Source organism: Diabrotica virgifera, chromosome 1, assembly GCF_917563875.1.
Source record: "Diabrotica virgifera virgifera chromosome 1, PGI_DIABVI_V3a".
Lineage (NCBI taxonomy): Eukaryota > Metazoa > Arthropoda > Insecta > Coleoptera > Chrysomelidae > Diabrotica > Diabrotica virgifera.
In genome coordinates this window covers 77818615-77832775 of record NC_065443.1, presented here as the reverse complement: position 1 = coordinate 77832775, position 14161 = coordinate 77818615, and the positions used below count along the sequence as shown (strand labels likewise).

Sequence of the window (14161 nt, the reverse complement as noted above, 5' to 3'; positions counted from 1 at the left end):
TCATCAGCAAGCAAAACATAACTGGAGCAAATCTGTATGTGAACCAAATGAGAATTGAACGTGTCTCACAATACAACTACTTGGCAATTGTAATCAATGAGTCATGGGAAAATACTCAAGAGATTAGATGTCGCATCGGAAAGGGAAAAAGTGCATTCTTGACTATGAGCTCTGTGTTCAAGAGCCATGAACTCACCCTAAAAACAAAAATAAGGCTCCTTAAATGTTACGTGTACTCAGTGCGTCTACACGGAGTAGAAACGTGGACAGTGAAGGCAGAAACTCTAACGAAACTTCAGGCTTGCTAGCTATGGTTGTACAGAAGGACCCTGAAGATACCATGGACAGACAAAGTCACCAATGAAGAAGTACTACGGAGCATGAACATAACCGCAGATTTAGTAAACATCGTGAAGGCCCGTAAGCTGCAGTACTTGGGACATATAATGAGAAATCGAGACAGATACGAGCTACTCCAATGCATTTTACAAGGTAAAATTGAAGGAAAAAGTACCCCAGGACGAAGAAGAATATCCTGGCTTGCTAACCTGAGAGCATGGTATAGAAAGACCTCAACACAACTATTCCATATAGCAACCAATAAAGTCATCATAGCTAGAATGATCGTCAACGTTCGGAACGGACAAGCACCCTAAGAAGAAAACTACTACAATTATTGCGACTTTCAGCGGAGTCAGAGCTCCTCAAAAATTATCCATATTAACAATTTGTTGTTGGTTTTTTAAGTAATACTGAAAATACGTAGTATGTAGTTCATTATTTTATCGACCTTAACCAATTTTCAACCTTACCTCATAGATAAAAAGTTCATTTTTAATTAAATATTTTTAACAGATTTGGGTACTTGACGTTGTTCTGACGCCATGAATATCTATTGGCTCCCGACATCAATTAATATTGCACTATTTGCATCTGGATTTTTGTTTATATATTTTTTGTTTATACATATACAAGAATAAAAAACCGCTAAACGCCGTAAAAATGAGTGGCGCATAAAATATTCCAGCTACAAAAGATCTGATATGAATATTACGTGGCGCGAAAATGGATTTTCATTTGATGCAAAACAAAATTCTAGTTTTATTTTAAAAGATTTTTCCATAATATTTGCTAAATTTGAAGTAAACGCGCCACAAAAGAGTAACTTTGATACAGTTTGAAATTTGAAACTCTTTTGTGGCGCGTTTACTTCAAATTTAGCAAATATTATGGAAAAATCTTTTAAAATAAAACTAGAATTTTGTTTTGCATCAAATGAAAATCCATTTTCGCGCCACGTAATATTCATATCAGATCTTTTGTAGCTGGAATATTTTATGCGCCACTCATTTTTACGGCGTTTGGCGGTTTTTTATTCTTGTATCAGGAGTTTTTCAAAGTTATTTATAAATTAAATGTATGAAGTTGAATGCAATGTTCCTCTATTACACGTCAAGCTTTATAAATGGTCACCTTTGTTGCATTATTTCCCAAATGATCTAGTGTCCATCGAATGTACACTAGATTTTTTTTTATTCGAAATAGATTGAAAAAAAAATTGAGATGGCCGGTAAATGAAGTCGGATTGTCCGTTGCCAGATCAAATTTAGCGTCGTAACCACTACAACTACATAAACCATTTCGGGAATAATCGTTAATTGGATTATACTTTTGTAGCTTAAAAACTTCTAAACGGCTTAACCGATTTTGATCAGTAAACATGAGTTTGAAACGTATTGACCAGTAGTATCTGATGGATCTAAGGTAAAGTATGAAAATTGAAGCTATTACAGGAATTATTGAGCTTGAGAAATCGTTTTTCCCACAGGAAATAGATTTTATCATACTTATGAAGCCTATAACCTAAAAAATTCAAATTTTCCGGGATATGAGGTATACACCGTTAAATTCGTCTGGAGTACTTCTATAAACGCCAAGTTATTGGCGCAATTTGTAGGTTGAAATGTTGAGTAATTGTCGAAAAACCAAAATTTTCAAAGTTAAGTTTTTCAGTTTTTCGGCTATACTGAGCCGTGTGTATGTCTGATTCTGACGGCTTAGACACCATTTGAAAGCTTAAGTCAACACTATTAATTTGATGTATTTGCGGTTCTCCTGGCTCTTCTTGATCCGAATATATATACCCCCAGAACATATGCCGTTTTGTACCTACCAAGTCCTATAGCTGGCTTATGGGTGGTCAAAAGTCACAAACTACACCGGTTCTAAATCGGCCCTGACCCCCTCTTCAAACACAGAGGAAAAATATCAAATCGATTTAACTTTCAAACACACATACATATATATCCACAAACATTTTCCCTTTTTTAAATAAAAAATAAGTCACATTTCTAAGCTCTATAACTTTTGAATGGTATAACCGATTTTCAAAATTAGACATGCGTTGGAAAGTAATGATCAGTACTGTTAGAAGCCGCAAAGGTCGGACTTAAATTTTTGAAGTTTTTGGGAGTTTTGGGGGCCAGAACGAAAAACAGACCTAAATAGGAAGGGCCGTAAAATCGACACCCTTGGACCAAAATGTATGGTTGACGTATGAATGGGTGAGTCTTTTTCTGAACTTGAAGATGGGGGTTGGCACAATTTTCAATTCAGTCAGATTTAGAAAATTGAAAATTTCGTGTATATAATAGTGTCGCGTGTAGGGGGGTGTATTTCTGCGCCACTGGCGAGAACTGCCGTTCTCTGGTAATTTTTTCGATATAAAACTAACAGCTTCGATAACCAATAAATCGAAAACTATTAATTTTATCAAAAAAATGTATAATGAACATTTTTTGCTTATAATTAATATTTTTACCAGCATTTGCGGTCAAAATATAATAAAAAATTTCCACCTACGAGATGAGGTGGCAAACACCCCATGGTAAAAGCGTCTTTCGGCATCATATAGATTTTGATCCTTGGACTATCCACTACTTATTGTCAAATTTTCAAGCAAATCTATCCATTCTGTAAAAATTGCGAAATGAAAAATTTCAGTTCCTGGACTAATTATACTTTTGGAGCTCTCTAACTTCTGAACGGTTTACCTGATGTTGATCACTAAACATGAATTTGAAACGTATTGACAAGTAGTATCTGACCAGCATCCAAGATCGAGTATGATAACTGAACGTATTACAGGAATTATTGAGCTTGAAAAACCGTTTTTCCCATAAGAAATAGATTTGATTATACTTATGAAGCCTATAACTTAAAAATTCGAATTTTCCCAGATATGAGGTATACACCGTTAGACGCGTCCTGAGTCCTTCTACAAACTCTCAGTTATTGGCGCAATTCGTAGGTTGAAATTTTGAGTAATTGTCGAAAAACCAAAATTTTCAAACTTTAATTTTTCAGTTTTTTGGCTATGGCGAGCAGTGTGTATGTCTCAGCTTGATCGCTTAGGCGCCACTTGAAAGCTTAACTCAACCCTATTGATTTGGTGTATTTGCGGTTTTCCTGTCTTTCCTTGAACTTAAGATATATACGCCCAAAAAATATGCTATTTTGTATCTACCTAGTCCTCTAGCTGGCTTACGGGTAGTTAGAAGTCAAAAATTAGACCGGTTCTGAATCGGCCCTCACACCTTCTTGAAACACAGAAAAAAAATTCAGATCGGTGTAACTTTTCCACACACATACATACATACATACATACATATCCACAAACATTTTCCATTTTTTAAATAAAAATTGAGTCATATTTCTGAGCTCGATAACTTTTGAATGGTATAACCGATTTTCAAAATTAAACATGCGTTGGAAAGGTAATGATCTGTGCTATCAGAAGCCGTAAAGGTCGGGCTTAAATTTTTGAAATTTTTGGGAGTTTTGGGGACGAGAACGAAAAACAGGCTTTAAATGGGAAGGGCCGTAAAATCCACACCCTTGGACCAAAATGGAGAGGTAACATATGGATGGACGAGTCTTTTCCTAAACTTTAAGATGGGATTTAGCCCAATTTTCAATTCAGTCAAGTTTAGAAAATCGAAAATTTCGTGTATATATAGTGTCGCTTGTAGGGGTCTTGTGCGCCACTGGTGAGAACTGTCGTTCTCTGTGGATTATAAGACTACCTAATACCCTAAGTACAAGTACTAGGTAGGTACCTCCTATTCGACTATTCCATTTTGACTGCGCGTCTACCAAAGGGCGCCAGGGCATCGACTGCACACGGGCGCTACATGGGCTAAAGCCGCCTCTATCAAAATCTACGATTCAACACCGTAGAAAAGGACATAAAAGACGTAGTATCGTCGCATTCTTACTTTTATACTAAGAGCGATGTTGTGGCTCTTGAGAGATGTCCTTATTCGGTTGAAAGTGAATATAGGTTTTCTGATGAGCGCTCATATATCCTGGTTGTTGGTCCATTCGTCCAATCTTCATTCGCTATGGTACCGATGTAGCTGTAGTTCATCACTCTTGCTACTGGGGTTTGGTTGACGTAGACTTGACGTTCTATTATCTTTTTCTTGCTAATTATCATGATCTTTGTGCTTTATACTTACAGTAGGTAATTCACAATTTTGGCATACTGATCAAAAGACAGTTGATCTATACGAGTGAAATCCGTGTTTATCGTTCAGCCAATACTAGGTTTAAAGAATAGTATTATGCACTTACTAGCTGTCTATCCCCCGTGTAGGATGCGGGCCACTAAGTAGAATACACCCACAGGATCTCCTCCTTGTCGTAAGAAGCGACTGCAGGAGCAACTGACCGTTGTCCCCACTTAAATTTCCATCTCGTCCTTTACCTACCTATTTACCTAAAACCTATCTCAACCACACCCCGAGTGTTGGATGAGTCCTTTTGACCGTGTTCGAGTGGATGGGGTCCATTTTGCGCGGGGGGTGTGTGGCATATACATGTCGCGCACCCTACACACAAACTGCGTAACTTGCGCCTCCCCCCATTCACACACTCCTAAATTCCTCAAACTTTGACCGGAAGGTCGATAACCGTTCCTGACGGAGGGCAGCAGCGACCGCCAGTACCAAGTTAAGGCGTATAGGAAATTATCCTGAACCGGCTTATCATTGGATTTTCACAAGCGGAGCTGTACCAGCAGAAAGGTTGTGATACTGCGATGCAATAGGGCAGGGGAAACCATTGCATAATCATTCCCAAGAAAGTTATGCCTGATGTCGTCGAATGAAATGCCTCGGATGTTGTCACGCAGCCCGGTTGACGACCGGCGCTATCTTGAGTCCGGGTCAAGTAGTGCAAAATTGGCCACCGGCCACGCAAATGTTAATGACCAGGCATCGTGTGGAAATTCAGCTACTGGTCTGCAAAAAGAAAAACTAAAACTCAGACAGATATTGAAGGTCGGTACGTGGAACGTACAAGGGCTAAAGACGATCACACGTAAGCTAGCAATTATTGATAACGAGCTAGCAACATACAATATAGAAATCTCTGGACTAGCTGAAACTCATTGGTTAGGAGAGGGCCATTTCAGAACACATAATGGCAATTATATTTACTTCTCTGGTGCTGAGACCCAGAACTATACAGGTGTTGCCATTCTGATCTCACCAAGATTACAAAAGTCTGTCGTCGAATTTAAAGCTGTGAGCGATAGGATAGTTCTCCTTAAACTAAAAGGCAAACCACATAAACTTAATATCATACAAGTTTATGAGCCAACCAGCACATCAGATGACATAAAGATCGAGGAGTTCTACGAAAAACTGGAAACGACAATCGCCAACATACCAAATAAAGAGCTTACTTTAATATGTGGCGACTTCAATGCAAAAGTTGGCAACACTACACAGAATGACGACATAAAGAATGTACTGGGGAAGTTCGGTATAGGCCAGAGAAATGAAAGAGGTGACCGTTTAATCGAGTTGGCTATCACAAACAATTATTTTATCATGAATAGTCGATTTAAACACCTTGTACGTCGACTTTATACTTGGAAAAGTCCTGGAGATAGGTCTAGAAATCAAATAGATTACATCCTTACCAATATTCGCTGGAGATCGTCAATTCAAACAGTCAGATCATATCCAGGGGCGATATGCGGATCCGATCATACTCTACTCGTAGCTAAAGTAAAGCTTAAACTTAAAGCGCCCAACAAACGAAAAGAGACAAATAGGATAGAACTAAGAAAGAAGGACGACCTTCTCCAGGAAGTACATAAAATAATACCCTCTAATCGTAACGGAACATCACAAGAAATATGGGAGACTTTTAAACATTGCGTAACAACACCAATTGATCATCCAAAGATAAATAATCCTGTGAAACGGAAACACTGGATAACAGATGAAACCTTTCAAATCATTGAGAATAGAAGAAATCTTTGTCAAAGTGACGTGCATAGTGAAAGAAAAAAAGCTAGTTTAAGAAACCTCAATAGAGAAATAAAACGAAGATGCAAGACAGACAAAAACCAGTACTACCAGGGTATATGCAAAGAAATTGAGAGACATGATCAGAATAATCATTGATCTATTTTGCCTATTGCGATAACGCAAGGACTGAAACAAGGCGACGGACTGGCTCCAATGCTTTTTAATCTTGTTCTTGAATATGTAATTAGACGGTTGACGGTAAGCGGAAATAACATACTTACAAACAAATCTACCCAATTAGCAGCATACGCGGATGATATAAACATAATGAGCAGAACAATGACTGCAGCGAAAGAAACCTACGTTGAGTTGAAACAGAGTGCAGAAGCAGTAGGGCTAGCAATAAACACAAATAAAACAAAACTACTCATACAAACCAGATCAAATAAACCGGCGCAACAACACTTTATTGACGATATAGAACATGTGAATAGATTCACGTACCTAGGAATGGATCTGGTTGCAAGCAGTGAAGAAGAACCGGAAATAAATAGAAGGCTTGTGCTGGCAAATAAAGCCTATTTCGCGATGGGCCACATATTCAAATCGCGAGACGTACACCGGAAAACAAAACTCCGGGTATATAAAACAATAATCAGGCCTATAGTAAGTTATGGCTGCGAAACATGGGTGGTGACACAGAAATCTGCCAATGCATTAGATGTGTTTGAAAGAAAAGTATTACGTAGGATACTGGGCCCAATAAGGGAAAATAACAACTGGCGAATTAGGTATAATAGAGAAATATACGAGCAATATAGCGAACCAACTCTAGCACAACACACTAAACTGCAGAGATTACGGTGGGCAGGGCACGTGGTCCGCATGCATGAGAATAGAATCCCCAGAAAATTGCTGAATGCAAGAATGCAGGGAAGAAGACCGGTTGGAAGACCTAAAAAGAGATGGGAAGACGAGGTCGATGAGGATGCCAGGAACTTCCTGGGAACGCGTTCATGGAAAACAACAGCGGTAAATCGAAATGATTGGAGAAGCTTATTTATGGAGGCCAAGGCTCGATTTGGGCTGTAGTGCCATTGGATGGATGGATGGATGGATCAGAATAATCAGCCGAGAGATCTATTTAGAAAAATACGTTACTTAACAAGAGACTTTAAAGCCAGAACTTGGGCCATTGAAGACAACACTGGGACTCTGAGAACAAACAGAAAAGATATAGCAGAGACATGGAGATTGTATTGCAGGGACCTATACAAAGATGATCAACGCCAAGAACCTGTTAACCAAATCTCTGACGAGGTGGAAGAAGAACCTGATATACTTGAAAATGAAGTAAGACTCGCGATCTGTAAGCTCAAATATAATAAAGCACCAGGTCCAGATATGATAACAGCAGAAATGCTCAAAGCCACAGAAGAAAGTGGCGTAAAATTACTTCATCTACTCTATAACCTAATATGGCATTCAAAACAATGGCCTGAAGACTGGACAAAATCTACAATAACCACAATTCATAAAAAAGGCAGCTTCCATAAATGCGACAATTATAGAACTATTTCTCTTATATCACATGCCAGTAAAATAATGCTACATATAATCAACGAGAGACTAAAAACATTCCTTCAAAGAGAAATCCCACAAGAGCAAACTGGATTTACCAAAGGTAGAGGTACTAGAGAACACCTGTTAAATATAAGACAGATAATAGAAAAATCTAGGGAATTCAATATTCCACTGTACATATGCTTTATAGATTATCGTAAGGCGTTCGACAGGGTCAAGTGGAGACACTTATGACAAATTCTAAAAGAAGTGGGCGTACCCCAACACCTTATTTCGCTTATAACTGAACTATACGAACACACTACTGGATCAGTTAAAGTGCTTGACACACTTTCAAACGAATTTCATCCAGAACGGGGTGTCAGACAGGGATGTATACTCTCTCCACAATTATTCAACATATATGGAGAGCATATTATGAGAAGAGCACTTGAAGGATGGGAAAATTGCATCTCAATTAATGGTCATAAAATAAACAACCTACGTTTCGCAGATGACACAGCCCTTCTTGCAAATAGTCAAGCAGAGCTGATTGATCTTATACGACTGGTTGAAAACAAAAGTCAAATATTTGGTCTGCAATTAAACATATCAAAGACAAAGATCATGATAGTGGATAGACTACATAACAATCATCCACATATAACCACAATTGATCGGTTTGAGGTTGTGAGCTCATACTTATATCTGGGATCATTAATTACAAACATAGGGTCACTACAGGAAGAAATAAAACGTAGATGTGATCTAGCAAAAGTCGCCACAGCAAAAATGACCACAATATGGAAGGACTGTCAAATTTCAAGAGCGTTAAAGATGAGGTTGATCAACTGCTTAATATTCCCAATACTGACTTACAGATGTGAATCTTGGACCCTGATAAATTCAGAAAGAAGAAAGATAGACGCCACTGAAATGTTCTGTTGGAGACGAATGCTACGAATTCCATGGACCGACCATAGAACAAATAATTCGATTTTAAGAGAGCTAAAAGTTAGCCAACGGCTCTCCAGTAAAGTTCATCTCCAACAATTAAAATACTTAGGACATGTTATGAGAGCCAACACAGAAAACATGGAAAGACTCATTATACAAGGAAAGGTGGAAGGCCGAAGATCACGAGGAAGATCCCCAACAAGATGGATCGCTCAGATTACAGGAATATGCAAAAGACCTATGAATGAGTTAAAAGAAATGACCAGAGACAGAGATCTTTGGAGACGGACAATACACGACATCACGTCGACCACTACACTCCCTCCGGGGGGTCAGGATTGAAGAGAGAGAGCTGTCTAGCTTCTAGCTTATAGACGCTATAATATGTCAGCTTAATATATAAAAAACTTCCCTATTTTTTCTCTGAATTAATTATTTTTTCCAGAGGTAACTTATCCGGTTTTTCATTGCTTATTACGTTAAAAAGCAAAAACCGGTTATAACCGGGACAAAAAACAAACGAAAAAACTGATTATTGCGGAGTAAAAAACCGGTTTTCGGTTAGGTAGGTTTTTTCCCATCCCTACATGAGAGTATGGATCCAGTTTAATGGCCATCTAAATAAACGTATTTTAAATTAAAATTGTGGTTTAGTCCCATTGAAAATAGTAGACTATATTTTAGATTAACAACTAAGTATTATTTCCAAAACGTTTAATGTACATTTTAAAAGTACTCTTTTTTAACTCTTTTAACAAATTTGATCAATTTCGGAAATCCTTTTACATAATTTACTAGATAATTCTTTGGAAAAGGAGTATACAAAACGGCATATAAATGTCCAAATACGCAGGCATCAAGCTCTGTATCGCCAATCTCAAAAAACCTGGTTTTTCCGTCTAATCTCCGGTTTAAAGCGTCACAAGTGCGTTCGAATTCATAAAGAACCTCGGATAAACTTTTATCGTTCCACTCGAAGCTCTTTAGGTATTTATTCGCTTGGTTTCGTCTCATGAGGGTATGAATCCAGTTTAATGGCCATGGGTACACAGATCCATTTTTTAGTCTAAAATAGAAGATGGGCTTAAAAAGTTTGATAGGAAATTTTTAAATGTTTCTTTAACAATGAACAATCTTTTAGATCTCCCAAATTATTATTTACATACAGTGAGGATGCATAAATTAATTTTTTCGTGAATGGGAGATTTTGGAAATAAATTCCGAAATAGGCCGATTTTTAGTTTTAAATTATGATATGGTTGGCATATTCATATATCATACTAGTGACGTCATCCATCTGGGCATGATGACGTAATCGATGATTTGTTTCAACATAAAATCCCTACTTGTTTAAAATAGGGGTCGTGTGGTAGCTCATTTGAATTAACAAATACTATACTTAACTAGTATTAAACAAAGACGGCATCTGTGTGATCTGGGTGATTTTAACGGTAGAATTTTAAGTAGAGTAAAAAGAATAAGGGCACAGTAATAGAAAAATATAGAGAGGAAAAAGTGATCAACTACGTAATGCGATTTAGAGACTTATGTCAAAGTCTATCTCTAAAAATAATGAATTGATTCTTCCCGCACAATGATATCAATTAAAGCAATTGAAATCAATAATTGACTATTTTATTCAGAAACAAAATTCAAGGCTTAAAACTAATGACGTAAGGGAATTTCGTAACAATTGATAGTATGAATCTGACCACGATTTGCTAATACATATCAAAAGTAATGGTAAACTACCATTAGACGGACAAAACATAAAATTGGATAAACTAATGATAAAGATGTGTTAAAAACCGAGAAATATAATTTAGACAGCCCAAGCAGCAGTAATTCCTATATACAATTTTTTTGGCTACAAAACTGCGGGACAGTGTGTATGAAGGACATTAGACAGAAATGAAATACGAATCAATTAAAGACTGCATTCATTATGACTGCACAAATAATTCAATACTAGCAGAGCTTAACATAAAAACTAGACTCACCACAACTACCAACCAAAATATACTGAGCTATTTTGGACATACAACTAGCATGGAACCAATAATAGTTGAAGGCAACGTAAAGCGCAAAAGATCCAGAGGAAGATCGCCAGTACGGGTTCGGACTAAATAAAGGATATGACTGGTTACTCATTCTCCGAAGCAAAACAACATGCATAGGGAGGAGATAATTGGATAGAAATAATCAAACAAATTACATGACGGCGCTGCACCTTTACGAAGGAGAAAAGATGGATCTTCTTCAGTTAGGTCTCTTTTTAATATTGCTGTCTTTATTTGTCCATGCCTCTGTAACCTAAGACGTTTTCTTTTTGAAGACCATCGAAGTCTCTGAAGTTTAACGAATTCTAAGATCGGTCCCTCTTTGAACAATTGGTAGAATTCATGGTTGTACCTGGATCTCCATACTCCGTCTTCGTTAATAGCTTCAGATGTCTTTATTAGGACTTTTCTTTCAAAGACTTTTTTTCCAGCGTTCTTTTTCTGTTTTCTATCATCACCCATGTCTCGGATCCATAACATACTCTTTGTCTGATAATAGTTTTGTAGACCCCCATTTTCGATCTCTATTTGAATTTCTGGTTTTTCTATTCCGTATGTGCTTTACAACACAAACATATTTGAAACTTTCTGCAGTTTCAATATCTCTCTCGAATTCAATACAAGTTAATATAGTTTATCCAAGCGAAAAATATGTTATTTATTAATTTACGTGAAAGAGCTTATAACGTAAAATAATAAAACATAGAAAGTAAAAGAAAATATATATAGTACCTTGTTACTTCCTTATAAATTTTCTTATCTCTCCAGCAAACATAAATTTCAACTAACTTTAAATTGTTAGCCAACGCCATATAGGAATTCAAATCGATTTTCTGACCATGTGATAATTTATCTGATAAATTTATATTCTTATTTTTTATAAAATGAATGATATGTTCTAGTTCCCCAACTATACACTTTTCAACCTTGATGAATGGAATAGTTCGTGTAGGGGACATATCAGCAGCATTTTCTCGTTCTTCGATTTCATACCCCAAGTTGCACATTTTTAGAAATGCTTGAATTGCCAATGAATTTGCGTATTCATATAGGATCATCTGTTTATCCATTTTATTAATGACAGTAATTTTGTCTACCCACTCTAACTCTGAACTCGTAGAGGAAGATCTATTTGATGGACCATGAACTATTAATGATGTTGATGTGGAAATTCGTTCTGTAGAAATTTCTTTTGTAGATATCTCGGTTTTGCCATCATCGCGTTTTAATTTGTTGGTGTTCGTATCGCTATCTAATCGTTGCACTTCCAAATTTTCTTTCAATAAATTCGATTTTAATTCAGGTTCTACATTGTGTTCGTTTTTAGCCAACATTTGCATGCCTTTAGACCTACTAAGTAACACAAAATAAATATAAATGATTAAAACCGCGCCCCTTTTTACAAAAATTAGGTTAGTGTTATCGATTTTGACAACTAAAACTTTTAAATTACTAATATGTCAAAAATTTAATGGTTGTAACAAAATAAGGATGCGACCAGTGAATGAACAAGTAAGAGAAAATTTCATTTAGATGACCTGCAGACCGGCCCTACTTGTTGCAGTATCCAATAATTATGTAATAGTAGGGGAGCAATAAATGCTATTGTTACTAAATACTAAATGTTGTGATTGTTGTGATATTAGGTTGTGAAAATTAGGTCCTAAAACCAAAAAGCTAAGTTTTCCATTTTAGTGGGGATTTTCCAGTTTTAATTTAATTTTCCATTCCCTAAAATCGTTTTTCCGATTATAGCGCCATCTATCCATAATTATAAAAAATGTCTCGAATAAAAGTTACTTATTTTTATTCAAGGAATCCAAATTTGCAATAAGAAAATAGGGGTTCCTATTTCAGATTTTTAAGGTAACCGCCACCCCACCTCCCTGGAGTGACTTAGTGTCATTCGATAGATTTTTGAAAAATATTGAACACGTATTTTTCAGTTTTCCGATCCGATGTTCATCTTGCGAAATATTGCGGTATTTCCATTTAAAATTTTAAAGTTTTTCCCCACCCCCCTCCGTTGGGGATTGTGTTTGGTACGTATCATTCGAGAGATTTTTAAAAAATGGTGAACACGTATTTTTCATTTTTTCGACATGATGTTAATTTCTCGACATATTAGCTTTTTTTTGTAAAACTTTGTGACTCGCCCATTTCCTTACGCTCAAATCGTTAGATTTTTGAAATATACACTGTTCTTCATATACTTAACTTACCTTATCTTAATCTGACGTTTTCAAGTTTTTCTATGAATAGATTTTTTTACGGACTGCCCCTAACGAACGCCACTGTATTAGAGTCCAAAATATGGTAGGGGTCAGGGGTATATTTACAGGATACATAGTCCAGGAACCAAAACTTTTCATCTCGCAATTTTTACAGAATGGATCAATTTGCTTGCAAATTTGAGAATAAGTAGTGGATAGTCCATGGATCAAAATCTATATGATGCCGACAGGCGCTTTTACCATGGGGGTGGTTGCCACCCCATCTCAGGGGTGAAATTTTTTTATTATATTTTGACCGCAAAAGTTAATAAAAACATTCATTCTAAGCAAAAAATGTTCTATGCATTTTTTTGATACAATTAATAGTTTTTGATTTATTCGCTATCAAAAGTGTTCGTTTTATGTATATCTAAAAAGTCAATGTTTTTCGATGGTATACTCATTTACGATTCACTCAATTTTTGCCGTAGAACAAATTTTATCAAACCAAATTGTTGGGAATTAAATTACGTACACTTTCATATTTAAACATTTTTTCGTATCTCTGACGCTAATCTTTCTATTCTTAAGAAAAGGGCATTTTTTACCAAATTGAAAACATTCGTTATTCGCTTTAAGCTTCAGTTTTTTAAAAACTAATCATTATAAGCCAGTCAAACTTCTAGAATCTATTAATAATACATAAATAAAGAAGAATAAATAAAGCCAATGACTAAAAACACCGCCAACTTACAATATTATGCTTCCAATTGGATTTCTCCTTTTTTTTTCAAAAAAATATATTGATTTTTTAACCGTAACTTTTTATTTTTTATCTTAGAAAGTTCGTTAAAAAAGAATTTTGCAGGTTTTTATAAGATCTATAAGGCTGTTAATATTAAATCGTTTTAAAGTTCTCCGTCACAAAAAGAGGTAGCTTTGAAAGGGTTGGTAAAGGTGGTTTTTGCATGATATTACAAGATTTAATTGTCAAAAGCTCACTTAATTTTTGCCGCAAAAAAAATTTTTTTGCAAACTACAAAAA

General features: G+C 36.2%; 2 protein-coding genes across 3 annotated transcripts in view; one reads left to right on the top strand and one right to left on the bottom strand.

Annotated features, from left to right (window-relative positions):
• Positions 1 to 14161, top strand: part of LOC114349380 (uncharacterized) — a 98936-nt gene that overhangs the window by 55693 nt on the left and 29082 nt on the right. The gene's annotated exons all lie outside the window — the stretch shown is intronic.
• LOC114349405 (metaxin-2-like) lies at positions 9543 to 12339 on the bottom strand. The gene is made up of 2 exons (XM_028299767.2): positions 11636 to 12339; positions 9543 to 9909 (listed from the first exon to the last, which is right to left on the bottom strand). The coding sequence occupies exons 1-2, from the start codon at positions 12241 to 12243 to the stop codon at positions 9570 to 9572; spliced, it is 948 nt and encodes a 315-aa protein (XP_028155568.2). The 5' UTR covers positions 12244 to 12339; the 3' UTR covers positions 9543 to 9569.